This window comes from Dasypus novemcinctus, chromosome 21 (genome assembly GCF_030445035.2).
Source record: "Dasypus novemcinctus isolate mDasNov1 chromosome 21, mDasNov1.1.hap2, whole genome shotgun sequence".
Taxonomy (NCBI): Eukaryota; Metazoa; Chordata; class Mammalia; order Cingulata; family Dasypodidae; genus Dasypus; species Dasypus novemcinctus.
In genome coordinates this window covers 34,994,838-35,013,610 of record NC_080693.1, presented here as the reverse complement: position 1 = coordinate 35,013,610, position 18,773 = coordinate 34,994,838, and the positions used below count along the sequence as shown (strand labels likewise).

At 57.7% G+C, this 18,773-nt stretch overlaps 1 protein-coding gene across 19 annotated transcripts in view; it reads right to left on the bottom strand.

Annotated features, from left to right (window-relative positions):
• The window catches only part of MYO18A (myosin XVIIIA), a 95,810-nt gene that overhangs the window by 44,419 nt on the left and 32,618 nt on the right, over positions 1 to 18,773 (bottom strand). For 9 of the 19 annotated variants that reach the window (XM_004454343.5, XM_004454349.5, XM_071210456.1 and 6 more), the window contains exons 3-7: positions 1,567 to 1,654; positions 1,250 to 1,356; positions 963 to 1,139; positions 401 to 614; positions 13 to 155 (exon numbers count right to left, since the gene is read on the bottom strand). In XM_004454343.5, coding sequence (XP_004454400.2) covers positions 13 to 155; positions 401 to 614; positions 963 to 1,139; positions 1,250 to 1,356; positions 1,567 to 1,654 — 729 coding nt within the window. Of the gene's footprint in view, positions 1 to 12; positions 156 to 400; positions 615 to 962; positions 1,140 to 1,249; positions 1,357 to 1,566; positions 1,655 to 3,697; positions 3,734 to 5,238; positions 5,317 to 7,064; positions 7,725 to 10,104; positions 10,497 to 17,843; positions 17,989 to 18,773 lie in introns of those variants that run through there. The other 10 variants (XM_071210458.1, XM_071210460.1, XM_071210462.1 and 7 more) reach the window with 3 other exon arrangements.

Sequence of the window (18,773 nt, the reverse complement as noted above, 5' to 3'; positions counted from 1 at the left end):
CAGTCCCCTCACCTGAACGGAGGCCGAGGCCACCTGGCCAGCTTGGTCAAAGTCCAGGGAGAGGATCTGGGAGAAGCGGGTTGCATTGCCATTCATGATGGTGGGGCTGTTCCCAAAGGCTTCCAGAAGGGTGTACAGAGCCTGCCACTTCTCCACTGCAGAAGACAGGTCAAGGGACATCAGGAAAGCCAGGGGCAGCTTGCTTGTCCAGAGGCCCAGGCACAATGGGAGGCCCAGCACGGGCCAGTCCCCCCAGGGCATGAAAGCTTGGGGTTATTCAGACCAGAACTTCCAGAGATAGAAGAGTTTTGAGAGGATGAGAGGCCGAGGAGAAACAGAGATGACACCTACAGGGCCCTCTTTCCCACCCACCCTGCTTTTCCGCTCATCCCTGCCTCACCAGAAAACGCCTTGTTCCCACTGGTGCCGGCGATGGTGGCCAGGTACTGCACCAGGTGCTGGCAGCTGGTGGTCTTGCCACTGCCGCTGCTGCCCAGGAGGACGATGGACTGGTCCTGGCGGCTCATCAGCATGGCCCTGTACGCAGTCTGGGCCACGGCATAGATGTGGGGTGCCATGTCCTCTCGCCGGCACCCCTTGAACATGTGCATCACCTTGGGTGGGCCAGGGTGGAGGGGAGGCGTAGGTTCTTAGCTGCTCCTGCCCAAACACCCCTCTCTCCTGAGGGCCATGTCTTCCTGGGCTTTTCTCTCCCTGTGAGCCCAGTGATTCTGAGGCCGAGATACCAGCAAAGTCCTGGGCTCCATCAGAGGTTTGGGGGAGCGCCTTCCGACCCCCACCCCTTGAAATGCCTCCTCTGCCCAAGGTCAACTGGGAGAACAGACAGATGCTCACTGGGGTGCCAAGGCAGATGGTGGAGGGGCAGGGGGGCAGGGAAGGGGAGGGTGGGGAGTGGGTGGGTGGGGTCCCTGAGGCTTCAAGGTAGGCTAAGGGTGCCACACCTTCTCGGAGTACACAGCTGGGGCCCCACGGGGGCTGAGGACCAGCAGGCTGCGGCCAGCATACGTGTGCAGCAGGCTGGCGCCGTAGCGCTGGCGCAGTGTGTGCAGGACGCTGGACTCATTGAGGTACACCAGCGAGACCAGATCTTCCAGGCGGTCACAGGATGGGGCATTAGCCTGTGGGACAGGACGGGCAGGTGGACACTCGGGAAGCAGAACCTGTCTCCACTGGCGGCGCCCAGGCCTGCCCTGCCCAGCCCGCCGCCCGGTGCCCTCCAGCTGCACACCTTCTCGACGTCATCCTCATCCACATCCAGGGTGGCTCCGTCGTGGTCTAGCCTCACACGGACCTTCCCCTCGGGCAAGCTGACCTCCTTGGATTTCAGCTGACTAGCTGCAGGGCAGGGACACAGTCAGATGCAGCCTGGAACGCCCTCCACGGTCCCACCTTCCTCCCCCCTGGGGCGCCAACCTCTTCACTCGCCACCCGGCCTGCACCAGACCCTGAGCAGGCCCGCTGCCCGGCACGGCCGAGACGCGGTAGGAGGCGGCCCTGGAGCCAGGGAGGCCCGGGCCTCACGTCCTCGGCCGCCTGGAAACTCACCCAGTGAGAAGCCGTCCTTGTGGACCAGCCACACCTTCTCCGTCTCGTACCACGCCTCCTCAGCTGCGATCTGCTCTTCCGTCTTGGCCTGTCAGAGGGAGGTAGGGAACACATAGTCAGGCCTTGCTCTGGGGGTCAGGGGCACCGAGGACAGCGTGTGAGAGGAGACACGCCAGGGGCGGAGCTTCAGGCGGGCCCTGGGGGCAGGGGGCAGGCAGCACGAGACACGCGGACACCGGAGGTGTCAGGGAAAGGGCTGGGGAAGCCAGGAGGGGGTGCTGGTCCTGAAGAGCAGAGCTCAAGGTCACAGAGGGGAGGGGCTGTACCAGCTGGAGGCCCCTCCGGCCCCGGAAGGGACAGGAACCCAAGGAGCCTGTGCCCCAGAGTGAGCAGGCCCGGGAGAGCAAGGCGCAAGTTCTCCCCCAGCAGCCCTTGCCCCTCCTCCCGAGAACCTATTCTGAGCCCAAACGCCTAACGCAGGGCCTCAGCTGTGACCCTTCCTGCCCAGCTTCTCTCTTTATCTGAACGATGGAGCTTCCTTTACCACGCTGGGAAAGGACATTGCCTCAAGACCCCAGGAGAGTGGTGACGACTGACGAGCTTGCAGTGCCCAAGTCCGCGCCTCAGCCTTGGCCTTCCCGAGAGGGTGGGCTCCCTGAGCAGGGAGACGGTGCTCAGGTGCACCCACCAGACCCTCTGCTCAGTCCTCCTCCATGCAGCAAAGTTCCCTCTTCACAAGGTGGCAATGCCAGGCTTACGTGGACACACCAAAGCCACGCAGGCCCGAGAGGCCTGAGGTGGGGGGGGGGGTAGCAGCACCGCTCTGCCACACACAGGGAGGGACCGGCAGGCCACACGGGTGGGCGCAGGAGCGGGTGGCCGCCAGTCACAAAGATGCATTTGCAGGCACTGCCAGGGTGGGGGCTGCCAAACCTGGCGCCCCCTAAGGGGGAGACCTGAGCTGGGCAGAGGTGGTGCCCAGGTGAGTGGGGAAACAGGATGGGGCCCAGCTCCGGTGCCCAGTCAGGCTCCTTCAGTCACGTGAGGGCAAAACGGCAGCAGGGCCATTCAGCGGTCTCTAGGAGGGGGGCGCTCAGTGCAACGGAGAAGCCCTCAGGGCCACAACTGTGAGGAGCAATTAGTCCCCTCGTCACCCACCCTAGGTATCCCTCCTTGGAAGACCTGGAGCCGAGCGGCCCTGCACCGTGACGCTCTCCCCTGGGTGAGCGCTAGGGAAAGGGTAAGGAAATGCAACAAGAAGCATGGCCTTTGTCACATTTCTCGGAGCTGAAATCTGAGTTCTACTCCAGGTTGCCTCCAGTGCTGGATAAATCCCTCTCCCTGGCTGGACTGTCCTCTTCCCAGCTATGGAGTGAGAGGACTGGGCGGTGGCAGTGGTTTCTGGAGCTCTGGGTTTCACAGACCAGTGGAATTGCCCTACAAACAGGAGGATCACTATAGGGTGGTCGACATTTTAATGTATTAAGCGAGGATATTTACAAAGGCTCGTTCTTTATGTTTGAAAAAATGTAGCTATATAAAAAACTCATTACAATATTGTTGGATTTTTTCCCCATTTCATGTGAGACAGGTGACATCTTAGTCTTGAATGGGCACATTCCACCGGCAAGGTGTCTGGGGAGTGATAAAGTGACATCTAAGGGTGACGGGATTCCAGCCACAACTTTAGAGCTAATCTGATGGGCTCCCACATTGGCCAGCAGGTGGAGACAGAGAACGCATCATCCTCAGGTTTGGGCTTGGGGAGGGGCATGGATATAGCTTTTTCAGGTTTTCCAACCCACAGTGAGCTGTGTTGAAACACCTGGAACCCAAAACTCAGGCTCTTGAGCTCCAGTGGCTGGGAAGGACCATGCACCACAGAGGCCCAAACTGAGCAGGGACACTTTCTAGCCGTGCCCCGAGGGCCTGGCACAGAGCGGCTCCATCTCCAACTCCTGATACTGCCAGCCCCAGGAACCCTCCCAAACACGGGGTGGGAGCCTGAAGGAGAAAGAGGCCTTACACTCCAGCACGAGGCCCGAGCACAGACGCCAGCCCAGGTACAGGCCAGGGGCAGTGGGTCACCAGAGGAAGCGGAGGGCTCCTGAGGGGGACAGGAGCTCCCTACCTGGCCGTGGGCAGGAGAGGCAGCCTCAGGGTCCAGCTGCCGGCAGCAAGCAAGGAAGAGAGAGAGGAGAAGAGGGGTGAAGACAAGCAGACCATGGGCATGCCCCCTTCAGCAAGTACCCTGGGCCAGGTGGGCGGGCACACCCCGGCCACCAAGGTGCGCAGTGGAGGTGGGAGGAGCTTAGCGCCATGACCATGACCGGGGCGCTGGCCTGGGCAGGTGAGTTGTGCCCAGCCAAGGAGAGGCCAGACCAGGAAGAGGCCCAGCTTGTGGGGTTACTATCTGATTTCCCAGGGGAGATGCTCCCAAAAGTCCTTCCCTGTAACCTGGGCAAGAGTGTGCCACCCTGCCTTTGGCCACAGTCTCTCCTAGGCTGGCTGTCCAGGACTGTCTGAATTAGGCTCCTTCTTCCATGTGCCTGCCAGGCCAGCTTCACTGCACCCAGGACGCCGGCCCCCTGGGAGCCTCCTGCCCTACCTCCAGGGCTTTTCCCATCAGATACCAGCCCAGAAGCTGCCCCTCGCCTCCAAAACACACTCAAGGGCGCCACTCCCCACACCGACGGCTGCTCTGTGGAGCCCTCACCCCTGTACCTTCACAGAGCAAGACCACCAGCAGCCCCTGGTCTAGGACCTCTTCAAACCTCACAGCACCCTGCACCACTCCCGCTCCCGGGCAGACACACTGGCCTCGGGGCAAGCAGAAGTGTCGCCTCAGCGGCGCCCAGCTGTGAACCACATGCCACCTGCCCAAGGGCCAAGGAGCTACGGGCAGACCCTGTGGGCAGCCTTGACTTCTCTGTCCCTGCCTGGCTATTTAAAGCCCCTTGATGGCTTTTTGGGAGACGAAGGGGAGTCAGCCAGGCCTTGGACCTTGCCTGTCAGAAATGGGCAAGGACTTAAAAGGCTCCATCTGGATCTGGAAAACCAGAACATCAAAAATGGGCCAAGATGACTCCACTTATGTGAAATATCTAGAATAAGCAAATTTGAAGAGACAGAAAGCAGTTTAGAGGTTTCCAGGGGCTGGGGGAAGGGGGAGAATGGGAAGTTCTTGCTGAATGGGTACAGTTTCTATTTGGGACCATGACAAATTTGGTAACAGATGGTGGCGATGGTAGCATGACATGGCGAATATAATTACTACCACGTAAGTACACACCTAAGAAAAGTTAAAATGGGATTTTTTTGCTATATATATGTGGTCACAATTTCAAAAGGTGGGGGCGGGGGGGCCAGGACCCTGGGGAGAATGTCAGCTCCCTGCCTTCCTGTCACCAAGCTCTGGCACCCAGACAGGAGTGTGGGCGAGGGCAGGGCACAGGGCAGGGCCCGGGCTCTCTGCAGGAACGGCCGCACGGTGCTGGGGTCTTCCCTGCCCTCTAGGTTCCTCAGTGGGAAGCCAGCTCAAGGGCCCACAGGCCACCCATGGGGCCACCCTGCCAATCAGGCGCTCCCACCCACAGACCACGCAGTGGCCTCCAGCCTCAGCAAGGAGGTGGGCCAGGGGCCGGGGAGCCACACGCGCGAGAGGGGCATTACGGGAGCGGTGAAGATCCTCTCAAGCCGCTGGTGGGCCTCCTCTGCGGGGGTCAGCCAGGCCTCAGGGGCAGCTCCTGCCTGAAGGTTAAACCACTATTAGTCCTGGCCTGGGGAATGGTGGGGGCACAGCATGCCAAGCCCCCAGCCCCTGAAGCCACTGGGACCCAATGGGGAGGGCGAGTAGGGTCCAAACCAGGTACTGATTTGAGCCTGGAAACTCAGATAAGAATAGGGAACAGGTGCCTGGGAGTCCCATTATTTCTTCTGGCATCCTAGCTGTCCTGAGCAGGTGGCCCAGAGCCAGGAAGGCACTGTCCCCCAACTGCCCTTCTGACCCTTGCCCTGCCCAGCCCCAGGTGGCACAGATGGCTGAGGTGGCAGCAGGCCCACGAGCAGGCCCAGGGTGCTCCCTGGCTACTTACAGGTTCTCCTGAGGCCTGAAGGTCACCTCATGCCCCTGCTAATTCCTCCCTGTGTGCCAGGAATGGCCACTGCCTGGATTCGCAGAGTGGGCCTGGAGGGGCGGGGCAAGCCTCAGACTGGCTCCTCTCTAGTGTCACTAGGCCCAGGAAGAACCAGCCGCAAAGGAGGTCCTAAGACGCGGGGAATCACAGGAGGTGGGAGTCGGGGGCGGGCCTCAAGGGCTGGGAAGGTAGGACAGGCCCTCAGGCTGCGCTCCCAGCATCCTCCTGACCTTTCTCCTTCCAGAAGAGCATGTCAAGAGCACAGAGAAGCACCCGCAAAACTTGACAGCCCCATACCCCCCAGGAGGCCTCAACGGGGTCCACAAAATGGAACCCATACTTGCAGAGCAGGTGTCACCTTCCAAGGGGAAGGGGCTGGACAGAGTCCTTGGCCCACGCCTCTGCCTCAGCCTCCTGCCTCACTGGAGAGCACGTGGTGGGCAGACAGGGGAGCCCCCAATTCAAAGGGGGCCCACCAAGACCATCTGCCACCCTGGCACCTTGAGAGTCCTGCTGCCTGGGAGGAAGTGCAGGCCAGGCCTGAAGAAGGCAGTGGGGGCAGTGGGGGCAGAAATAAGGACTGTGGGAGCATCATCCCTTCCCCAGTACCATCTACCTGCTCGTGTCAAGCTCATGCTTGAAGCTGTATCACTTTTCATCTTCACAGCAGCTTTCAAAGCAGGTATTATCCCTTATCCATAATTTTTAAATCTGCAAAGCTACCCTTGACAATAAGTCTTTCTTAACTGCTTCGGTGGCACACCCTGTTTATACTCCATCCCCTGCAGCATGAATATTTATAGACTGTGCTGGGGAAATATTAATGTGTTTGGTTAAGGGATGCTGCTCATTACATATACTGTTTGACATTCTAAAGTCCAAAAAGTAAGAATTTCTAAAATACTTCTGGCCTCGCCAGCTTCAGAGAGGGGATTGTGGACCTGCACTGTCCCAGCTCAACAGACCGAGGCTCCGAGATGGGACCCTGCTGCGGAGTCGGAGGGGGTGAGCAGCTGGGGCTGGTTTCAGCAAACACGCTCTTCCCAGCCCAGCGCTCATCTGCTAAGATTCTGATCCTCAGCCTGAGATCTGTGGTCTCAAGCCGGCATCGTGTGGCTGGAGACCAGCCCCCGACTCCCAGAGCAAGAGTGCCGAAGGCCAGTAGCATGCCGGTTAGCTGGGCAGCCCCAGGTCCCCGCGGGCACTGGCCTGCAGTTAGGGAAAGCCATGCAGGCCCTGCTGCCCTGCCCTGGGCCGCGGGCCCAGCCTGTGGGTCATGCGGGGTCATTGAGGAGGCTTGGGGAAGCGGCCCTCAAGCCAGGGTGGCAAGGTGCATGGCCGGTTAGTGCCACACTCAGGTACCTCCTGCTGTGCGCCAGGGTCTGGTGACCGGGTCTGCTGCTCTCCAGGGAGGTTCGCCTTCAGGTCAGAGGAGCCTGGGTGGGTCGGCTCTTCTGGAGGGGCTGGGCTCTCAGGCCTGGCTGGGGATCCCAGTTTCCCCTCAGAGCCTGGCTCCTGGCCAGAGGGTTTCTCCCCCTTCCCGGGAGACTTCTTGCTGCGGGGCTTGTGGTCCTTGCCCCTGCCCCGGGACATGAGGCTGCGCAGGCCCACGGAGAGCTCATCCTTGGCTGCCTCCTTCTTTGCTTCAGGCTTAGGAGGAGCAGGAGGCGGTGGAGGAGGAGGAGGTGGTGGCTTGGGACCGGGAGCTGCCTTTTCTCCCCTCTTGCCTCGAGGAGGGTGCTCAGGGGACTTGGCCCCTCTGCCCGGAGGCTCCCTGGCACTGCCAGGCTCCTCTCCAGGTAGCACCTTGCTCACCACCTTCCGCACGGCATTGGCCACCCGCTTCCGGGACAGGCCCTGGGCCTCCTCGCTTGGGGCCTCGGCAGAGGCAGCTCCCAGGCCATTCATGGCGAGGAGGGGCGCGGGGCTCTTGGCTCTCTGGGAAGTCTCTGAGTGTACCGGGCTGGTGGGAGGCTGAGGGCTCCTGGATGAGCCACTGCCCTCCTTTGAGCTGGCCTCTTGCTACAGTCACACAAATACAGGTAGATGTTAGCATCAGCCCCTTCATCCTGTCCACCCCATGCAAAGGAAGTAAAAGAGTGCGACCTCATGCTAGCCCTGGAACGGACCCTCCATTCATCCATGCAAACACCTCGGAGCTGCAAGAGGCCGTCCCAAGAAACCCTCTCCCCAGTTTCCAGACAACTGCATCTTCCCACCCCACACCCCACAAGCAGGTCTTGCTGTCACCTGCTGTCTACCCACAGGCTTAGCATGGAGCTGTGAGACACCAGCAGAGTACCCAGTGACCCGTGACGTGCCCTAGCATTACTGGCTCTCTGCCAGAGCAGCAACCAAGCCCCAATCCAGGCGAGCCTGCTCCCTCACAGCCCAAACACAGCAGAGGTGGCGCAAAGGGCTGACTCCTAACCCCTTCCAACAACCAATCCTATGCCAAACTCTGCAGCTTCCTGCTTTGTGGTTCCTGGTCCTTCCACCATCAGTTCTCCGGGCAGTCACACCTGGAGGTGCCCATCCTGATGGAAACAACAGGCAGGGCTCTTCCTGCTCCTAAGACACGCCAAGCCTCCTCCCTCCCAGCTCCTCTGGCCTGCAGCCACTGTCTACCCTTCACACACTCTCAAAGACCCCAGAGATCCAGTGCTCGCCCAGGAAGCTTCTACCTCGATCTCTGCAGTTTTCCTACTGCAAACCTCTCACGAGATCGTCTAGTTCCCAGAGCATGTGCGGTGTGGTGGGAGGGAGAGGAGACTCTGTGGCTCATAGAGGGTTAGGCACTCAAGTGGCCACACCACTGCTCCTCTCTGCCCCTTCGTCCCAGCCTCTGGGCACTCAGGAGCCTACTGGAGTACCCTGGCACACTCTGCCGGGCACGCCCACCCTGCCCACCACACTGGTGGTACTATCTGAAGCCCCAAGCTGCTGGCCAACGGCAGAGCAGAGTTTTCTACAAAACCGGACATATTGCCTGGGGGAGCAGCGTCAACCTGGGGGCTCCTAAGCTGGGTTCAAGTCCTCATCCCCCAAAACAATGACCTTGGTTCTAGAGTGGACCTGGGCACTGGGCTCTTGGAGGGTCTGGCTGCCCAATCCTGCTGGGATTCAGAGAGTGGGTAGACCTGGGAGCTGCTGCCTCTGGCTGCCACACGGAGAGGTGGCCCCACCTCCTGGGCAGAGCCGGGCCAAGCGGCCTTAGTCTAGGCCTCAGCCGCAGGGTGGCTCTGCTGCAGGGGTGGGGAGGGGGGAGGGCTTGAAGGTGCCTCTTCCTCGTCCTCTTGAGCCAAGAGTGCTCAGTGGTGTGCCAGGGCCCTGCGGAGCTGGCCGGAGGCCTGGCTGCTAGTCCACGCCCTTCCCCTCCCTCCTGGCTTTCCTCCTTTCTCATTGCATCCTGTTCTCCCTGACTCAAGAGGACGATGACGATGACAATGAAGACACCAGGGATGAGGATAGTCATTGCTCACGCTTATACAATGCTTACTATGTGCCAGGCACTCTCCTAAGTACTTTACATGTGATTTCCACAAAAAAGAAATCTGGGATACTCCAAGGCCTCTCATTGACGCATCTCAAGTACATCCTTTGTAATCACTGGCTGGACTTGCAGGATTGTTTACAGACCAGGTGGCAGCTACAGTGCCTGGCTAATCATATCTCTGTCCTAGGAAGCAGGGAGAGTCAGGACAGGCACCATCTGGGGCAATGGCCTTGGTCTGCTTTGTGGCCCAGCTCTGCCCCAGAGCCCTGGGCACCCCTTTCTCCTGGGCCAACAGCAGCCCTCTCCTAACTGCACAGCTCCAAGTCTGGCTGTTCAGGAACTGCCTCCTCTCTCTTGCCTTAAAAGAGTCCACCTTTATCCAGGGTCTCGATCCCATGGCAGAGCGATGTGGGGGTGAGGGCTGGCAGCAGCGGGCAGCTGGAGCCTCCCTCCAGGTCACCAGCGCCAAGCAGCTGATGAAGTCTTGGGAAGAGACGGCAGCAGCTGCAGTGAAATGCCTTCATGCCCTTGTCTTGTGCCGAACGGAGCAGGCTGAAGAGTCTCAACAGCTGAGCTCTCGCTCTGTGCTCCCTGACCTTAGAGTGTGCCCACCCCACCTCTCCTAGTCCCGAGTGTTCAGAAAACCACAACTGAAGGTAAGCACTAACGGGGTCTGAGGGGAGTTAGGAGAAGGCCCCCAAAGCACCATGGCTTTCCCATCTCCTTCCCCCTTTCGTGCCCCTTTACTGGCACTCCGCATGGCCACACCACACAGGAAGGAGCGCCATGTAGCCCTGCTTTGTGGAGCTGCCGCCAGGCTAGTCTAGGGCTGGCAGGTACCGGGGCGAGTCCAACCCACCCAGCCACTCACACACACGCACGCACAGGGTCTCGGAGAACACTTACAGCCCCTTCCTCCTTGCCAGGAGGACCAGGCTTTGGCAGGGCTTTGTCTTCCTCTTTAACCTGAGGAAGCAGACAAAGAAATCACTGGCAGATCAGGGCTGCGAGTTCCAGCTCTGAAAGTACAGAAAGAAAACATTCAAGCAGCCTCTTTCCCCTGAAGCGTGCCAGGGATCTCAGGAATATTGGGGTTAGGGGACATGGGCAAGAGACAGTCTACCCTGGGGACAAAACTTTCTAGTAACAGCTTCAAGAATGGAGAGTCTCTGTAGGGACAGAGGCCAAGTACCCTTTGCCCCCTTGGGCTGCCTGAAGAGGTCCACCCACAAAAGTGACATCATGGCCGTGGTTACACGGTGGAAAGAATCTGCTCATTCAACTCATGCTAAACCACAAGAGTCATTCCCAGATCAGAAAAGGAGTGGTTTGAACAAAAGCCCTCTGACCTGGTAACTGAGGAAGAGGGAGTAACCCCAGGGCAGGGTGCCTGCTGGGCCAGCAGAACTGTGTAGGGTGAATGAGTGGCCCCTAGCAGGCTGGCCCCAGCCGGCTTCTAGGTCCTGTATGCTTTCCCCCAGCAAAGAGCCCGAGTGCCTCCCAAGCCAGGCAGCTGAGGCAGGAAGTGGGGCAGAGGGAGGGAGTCAGGAGGTCAGATACTTTCCCAACCTCAGACCCACAAAGCTGCCAACCATGCAGCTGAGGGAGGAAATCCCAAGCTTAGGGGTGGCTGTGGAGGAGAAGATGCCCATAGCTCTGGCTGCTCTGGCCAGGGGTTTGGTGTTGGGGCTGGGAGTTGGGTGGAGGAGCAGAGTCAGGGGAGGGGAAAAGAGGGGGGTGGAGATGCCATAATTTACCCAGAAAAAGGACAGATGATGTGGAAACTCTGAAGGTTCCTTCAGACCAGAAACTGGCTCAGACCATGCCCAGAAGGGCCAGGCCTCAAGTTTGGGAGACGCTTCTCCCCTTCCCCCATCACCAGTGTCTCTCCTTCCAAAAGCTCAGTGGTCCTAGCAGATTTAATGTCTCTTCTTTCCCCAGCCACCTTGGACTGTACAGGAGAAAGCTAGGCCTATCACCAACCCCACCCTTTCCTCTGCATGCCTCTTTTTCCTGGCATGGTGCGGGCAGAAGTCCATGATTCCTAGTGGAAAAGATCCTCGGAAATTCATCCAGAACCATTTTAATTATCCACTTAGGGGGGACCCCGTTTTAACCAGGGTCTATAGCTAATTAGCAGCACCTGGGGCACTGCTCAGCATGCCAGTCGCTGCAGTTTTAAAGCTGCATCTTGTCTAGAGAGCTATTTTCAAAGAGCTCAAGCTTCAAAGTTAGTTCACGCCACCATGGAAAGAAGGAAAATGGCAATTCCTAATCAGAGTGGACCCTACTACTTAAGAAACTGGGATTGGAGCAGAGAAGGGAAGGGAGGGGCTGCTGGAGAGGGATAAGGAAGTGGCCGAGTCTAGGTCTGTATCTGCTGCCCCCCACCAATGCCCACCACTCACCCCACCCCACCCACACCCCCAGGGATCACAACGTGCATCAACTCCCCAGACACACGGGTTAGCGGGACAGCAAGTGTTCTCAAACCACACAGACACACTCATTACTGCACGCAGTGCTGTTAGCATGGGGTCAGGGATGGCTACGAGATTCCAGGTCCACTCCGTGTCCTTCAACAGCTCCAAATCTGTCCTCCCTCCTGTGGCTCCAGCTTCGGACCCCAAGATACAGACCCAAGCGTGAGGTACTGGGGAAACACTGGCTGCCCCGTGCAGTGTCTGGGACACTGGGCCCAGCTCTGAGCTCAGCTCTGGATTTAGCTTCAGGCTGACTCACCCTCCCCGCCCCCCTTGCCCGCACCCCAGGGCTTTGTCTGTGGTAGGTCATTGCCCAGCCAGGGACCGTGCACAGGCACAAAGTCACGCCCGGCCCGCAGTCTGAATCCCCTCCTGGACCCACGTGGCCAGCTGGCTGACTCCCCTCTCTCAGCTCCTGCTACCCACCACGGCCCCCAGACTCCGGGAGAGAGGGCCACAGGCCTCAGAGCCAAAGCCTTCCCCAGCAGGCCCTCCCCAGCAGCAGGGGGTGGGAAGGGGGTGGAGGGGCACCAGTGGGACAGGAGGCAGCTCAGCTTACCAGAGGTGGAGCCAGGGGAGGAGCAGGACTCAGCGCAGCCCAGCATTCCCCCCTCATCACTCTCCCTGCTCCCCCAAAGACACACGCAGGCCCAGTCCACCTCCAGCTTCCAAAGCTCCCTCTCCCACAGCCAGGCTCCTGCCTGCAGACACACCATGCCAAGCTCAGAGGGAAAGCAGAAAGATTTTGAAATCCAACTTTCCTTTTGCTCCCAGAAGGCGAACCTTGATGAAAAAGCCATGGCGTCGAAGGTCGCCTGCACCCTGGGTCAGAGGAGAAACTGGGGGACAGGGTCTCTCAGGGGCTCGGAGTCTTCCTAAAGGCCAGGACCTGCCGGGACAAACACTGTGGGCGACAGAGGCAAAGGAGGGTTGCAGTGGGGTGGGAAGGATTATAAAGCTCAGGAGGTCAGAGAAGGGGGAAGGAAGAAACTATTAGAGGAAAGTGAAGCAAGGCGGGATACAGAATGCAGACCTTCCTACCCGTGGAAGCTGTGTGCCCTTGGTGAAGCCACTTCACCTCTCTGGGCCTCTCTGGAGAATTAGGGGCTGGACTAGTCTAGATGATGGCTATAGTCCTTTCCAGGTCTAGCGCCCTAGGAGTAGTATGTGGGAGACACTCAAGCCCTTAATTCAGTAGATCAGCAGCTTTGCCATCCACCTAGAATTCTAGGGGCCAGAGGCCCAGAGAACCAGAAAGCTGCCTTATCCCCGAGTTAGAAACCAGAGCCAGACATGGGCCTTCCTAAAAATCAGCCGTCAGGACCTGTCTCAGCCCCAGGAGAGGCTTCACCCAAAGATTCAGTTAAATTCAGTGGAGTTTAAGAACTGGTTCAAAGTCTTAGCTGCTAATAATGAACTGACAGTTAAAAATTAGAGAAACTTTTCGATAGCCATTTAAATTTTTAACATTTGTTTTGACTTATTTTCTGTTTTGTGATTCGGTTAATATGCTCTCGACTTGAAGTTTCTTTGTTTAATTAAGGCATTTGTTCTTTTTTTAAAAAAATATTTATTTTATTTATTTCTCTCCCCTTCCCCCTCCCGTTGTCTGCTCTCTGTGTCCACTGGCTGAGTGTTCTTCTGCATCGGCTTGTATTATCAGGCTGCACTGGGAAACTGCGTTTCTTTTTTGTTGTGTCATCTTGCTGTGTCAGTTCTCCGTTTGTGCAGTGCCACTCCTGGGCGGGCTGTGCTTTTTTTTTTTCACGTGGGGCGGCTCTCCTTGCGGGGCGTACTCCTTGCACATGGTGCCCCCCTACGGGGGGGCACCCCTGCGTGGCACGGCACTCCTTGCGCACGGCAGCACTGCGCATGGGCCAGCTCACCACACGGGTCATGAGGTCCCGAGGATCGAACGCTGGACCCTCCATATGGTAAGCGGACGCTCTGTTAGTTGAGCCACATCTGCTTCCCGGCATTTGTTCTTTGATCTCCTGATCAAGTTTTCCTACTTGCCCAGGGAGGCCCCATCTGCCCCGGGCTGGGGGGACACCAGGCCACTGTCCCCTCAGCACAGGCCTCGCATCAGCCACCCCAGAGAGGCAGCACATACATCACACCGAGCAAAATCAGGGGGTGCACCCCAGAGAAAATTCTCTCAGTGGCTTTGGTGCAGAATTGCTGGATATTTTTCTTTTCTTTCTTATCACTAGATATTAAGTAGGATTTGCTTAGGATCAAGAGCAACTTACCTTTGCCTTACATAGAACAGGCAAGGAGCCCAGGCCCCAAAGACGGCGGCCGTCTGCTGTAGCCATCCACAGAGCTGAGAACTAGCAGCTCTGTGGAGAAGGCCGTCACTGCCTCTTCCCTGACCCGCTCCCTCTCTAGAGACATCAGCCATTTCCCACCAACAACAGTAATCCCAGCATAGGGAACACCTACAACAAGCTGGGCCCTGAGTGCCGTATTAATGTATATTTTCTAAGGTTGGTCTCACAACAACCTTATGAAATAAGACTTTTTACTCCCATTTCACAGAGGAGGAAAAAGACTCAGAGATTAAGCCACAAAACTAGTACACAGTGGAACTGGGTTGTGAACCCAAGTCTGTCTGACTCTCACCCAGCAGGCTCCCTTAGAGGCCCAGGTGCAGGCCTCTTCTGGAATGTTAGGCAGGCACCAGGGAAGCTGAGTCATCTTAAGTAGCCAAATCTGGCTATTATACTGCAGCAGTGTCAAGGTTCAGGAGGTCTGGGTCAAGCCAAGACAGGCAGGAAGTGGTAATGTGGCACTCACTAGCTGTCAACTTGCCCAAAAAGCAGGTTCTGGACTTGCACAGGGAGACAAGGCCCTCAGCTGTAGTTACCAAATGTGACCCTGCCTCTTTCTGGGGCTCTACCCTCCCCTCCCTGTGACACTTCTAAGGTCTTCTCTTTAGGGCAGGGAAGGGAAAGGAAAGCCACACTCACTGAAAATGAGCCAGCCACAGCAGTAAGCACTTCATATTTGTCTCCTCATTTAATCCTCACAAAAACCCACTTTCTAGATGAGGAAATAGAGTGGGTAAATAATTAGCTAAGGACACAGAGTGAGTGAGTGGCAGAGCTGGGATTCAGATCAGGATGGAACCTGGGGAGCTGAGTGAATCATTCCCTGGGCTGGGATTTCCTCACGGGCAGGATTCTGCTTTGCCCATCATACTGTAGGCACTTAATAAATGTTTGCTGAATGACAGTGCTGGGACTGGGGTTCTCTGCACACCTCTTATTCCCACCTGGTCTCTTCCCTGTTATAAACTACAGAGAATAATTGTCCCCCATCCTAATTCCCAGAAATGTGGAAAAAATAAAGGAAGTATAATCTCTAAAGTTAGCAACAATAAATAGTGTGGTCAATGCCATGGGGTGGGAGTAGGGGGCCAGGTACACTTTTGAGTTTGTTTGGTAGTTTTTTGTGGGACTAAATGTAACAATAGCCACAAAATACATCATCTTCCGACCTAGTATCTCATCTTTGGGAATGTATCCCAACGAGCTGACACAGTAAGAAAGAAAAAGAAAAAAAAAAAGCAAAACATTTTTCTAGATGCACTCTATATAATGACCCCAAACTGGAATCAACCCAAATGCCTAGAGTTAGGGAAAACTATGGTACTCCAGAACAAGGCAAAATAAACTGACGAGTATGTAGACAGTGTACCCAGATGGAAAAATCCATATAAAACATCATCAATCCCCAAAACTAGAACCAAAATAGTATGCCAACAGTGATCATAATAATATTAACAGTGTGAATTAGACACAATGGGGAACACTTGATATTTATTTTCTTTTCTGTTACTGCTTATTTTTATTGCAAAGATGGCTAAATAGTTAAGAAAAAAGGAAAAAGCAAAGGAGATAATAGCTGAAAGTATTTGCTTTCAAAGAGGAGAAATCCACAAAACATAATGAAGGACCTTCTCTCCACAGCCCCCAAAGGCTCCCCAGCTCCGGTGGCCTGGCCTGGTGGGTTTCACCTCTGCAGCGCCAGGAGGGACCATCCTCCCTTGACTTACCATCTTCGGAACTCTCCACAGGAGGTTTGGGGGCACAAAGGCCCCCAGGAGAAGAGTTCCACCCACCAGGCAGCCCCTCAGGCATGAACGTCCGGCCTGAGCAAGTTAGCAGAGGCCCAAGTGTCCATGCCAAACATCAGCACATGCTGCAGGCCCCCGAGAGTGGCAGGTAACCCTGAGGCCAGACGCCCAGAGGAAGACAAGGCCACGTCACCTGGGACCCAGGTAACTTGCCTGCCTCCCCACCTGGGCCAACATCACACAGCCTTCGGGCTTCTCACCCTGAGAAGAGGGAGGCCTGGCATCCTCTGCTTCTCTTTCTCCTTTCCATTCCGAGGCTCCCTGGAGCCCCTCTCCGTGCCAGTCCCAACCTATGGCCAGCTCATCTGAGGATGGGGGTGACAAGGGAGCCAGGAAGGAATAAGGGTAATAATGGTCCTAATGGTGACCCTTATTGAGCACCCACCATGTGCAAGGCCCTGAGCTAAACCCTTCACGTGCGTTACCTCACAACATCCCTCTGAAATAGAAAATATTATGATTGCTACTTTACACATGAGCAGAAGGAGGCTCAGAAGGCCCAGGAACGTGCCCAAGGGCTTACAGCAGCAAGTGGCAGACCTGGGACTCACGCCCTCCTCTGTCCTCTGATAAGAACCTCAAAGGCTCAGTTCAGGGACGAGGCAAGGCCGGCCCCCACCTTCCTGGTTTTCACCTGCGCTGCTGTCCTCCCGGGGGCATCAGCTGCCAGGACAACAGAGTGAGAAGAAAGCAGGAGTTTCCACAGATGACCTGCCCCTCCACCGGTGACCTGAGCAAGCTGCTTGAGGCGAAGAGGAGCTCTGCAGGGAGTGGCCTGAAGGCTGCGTTGAGAGCCACAGGAGGCGGAAAGAGGGGCTTGGCAGGAACACCCTGGCCCCTGGTCCAGCCTCCAGCGAGAGCTCTCCCCCACCCCAGGCGGAAGAGAAAGCAGCCGAGCACCCGCCGGCACGGCCAGCCAGCCAGTAGGAAGCAGGTGCACTGGAATGGCTTCCTGCTGCCACTGCAGTTGCAGAAGGGCCTGGGTTTCCGCCTCCAACGGCTCGGCCTGCTGGAGGCCCCCCTTTCCGGGGTCACTCACTGCCCCTCTGCAGGGCACTCTGCCATCTGCATGGCCCCACGACTGCCACCTGGTGCTGGTGGCCTGGGGGCCCAGCATGGGGTGGGGTGGGGGTAAGCTGCATAGGAAGCACCCACCTCTCGGGGTGAGGAGCTCTCTCTGGACTCACCACCCCTGCCCACACACACCTCAGCACGGGTGCCAGTTTTGGGACTGGGGCAGGGCAGTCCCTGGGCACAGAGACATCCAAACGCTCTTGGGCACAGCTCAGGCTCTTGATATGCCTCCGCACCAGGCCAGCCCACACACTCTGCCAACTGCTGACACGACTGAAAACCTCATCCTTGGTGGCTGGGAGGGGTGGAGGGGTTGAGAGGACAGGGCTGGGAGTGAAGGAGGCAGCTATGTCTCTCCTCACTTGCTTTTTAAAGGCACTTACTCCTCGGAGTAATCTCTGGTTTAAAAAAAAAGGGAGAAAGAGCGAGCTACAGACAGTCAGGGCATCCCCAAGATGCCATCTGTGTCCTCCCAAGTGCCCTGTGCACAGAAATGGAGTAAGAAGAGGGGGGGTCCCTGATAACTCCAAGGACGCCCCTGTCTCCTGCCTTCCCTGGAGGAAGAGGGGGCAGAGGGCTACACCACAGCATGAAGCTGGGGACAAGACTTCCAAAGCCCAGGAAGGGCTGGGGTTCCCTGGCTCTGGAGGAAAAGGGTGCACCAAAGCACTGATGGTCCGTGGGGAAGGAGTGCCACCGCCGGGGGCCTTAGAAGACAGTGCCCCCTCCAAAGCTCCCGGCCCTGAGGGCTCTGAGGCTGCTGGCACTGGTAATTCCCTTCCCACCAAGAGGCTCTGGGAGAAGCCCCAAGGCAGCGCTCCCCTCCCTCCCCACCCACTGTCAGCTGCATCTGGGGAAATAACAAAAGGGCCCCTCCTTTCCTAAATCAGGAAACAGCTTGAGGAGCCCTGGACGTTTCCGGGGTGGGGGGTCAGAGGGGCACTCACCCGCATGGCCCGGCCTGGAGCAGCCCGGAGCAAGGAGTCTCCTCTCTGCTGCTGCTCCGTTAGCTGCTCAAAATAGCGCTGGCTGCAGCCCCGCCCCAGCGCCCCTCCCTCTCCCCAGCCCCTCCCGGCGGGAGCCGAGGCCCTGGCCCGAGCCGTGGAGCAGTGGAGAGAGCTGGAGAGCGGGTCTGGAGGACTGCGGGTACCAGGTATGCCGGAGGGCGGGTGCTACAGCCTGAGCGTGGAAGGCAAGGGGAAGGAGGAGGCTCCTAGAGTGAGAGCCTCGCGGTGGGGGGCAGGCTGTGCTGGAGGCTGGAGAATTAGGGGCAAGGACAGGGAGGGTGGGACTTCCCTAACTGACACACAACCGGGCTGCCGGACAGCTGAGCTGATATGGTCCCTAAAAATAGCAGAGGAATTTGAGAGCTGCAGCCCCCAGCCCCCAAGGCCAGGATCAAGGCAAGCACATGCACACGCACACACACCCCAGAGCCCTTGATCACGAATCATAGCACAGTGTTCTTGAGAACACACAAACCACAGGCTCCCTCGGCTACCTAATTACTGCAGCACCGGCCAAGACAACCACTAATGGCACATCCAATACGACAGGCAGGGCCCACGGCACACTGTGCCCAGACATTCTGGAGAGGCCGGCGGGAGCGGAGACCCCCACCAGCAGTGTGAGGCTCACTGTCGCTGTCTCACTGCAATAAACGCCTGAGAGACATGCATGGAGTCAACTGCTCTCTCCACCCACATGTCGCCCCCCACACAGGGCGGGTGACTGCGCTGGCACTGAGGAGGGTGGGGCGAGGAGGGTGTGGGGGGTGGGTCTTGGCGCTGCAGCCACAGGAAATGGTGGGTGTCTGGACGGTGAGCGACGGCTGCTGGTGAAAAGCCGGCGCTCCTCATGGAGAGAAACCCTGTCCT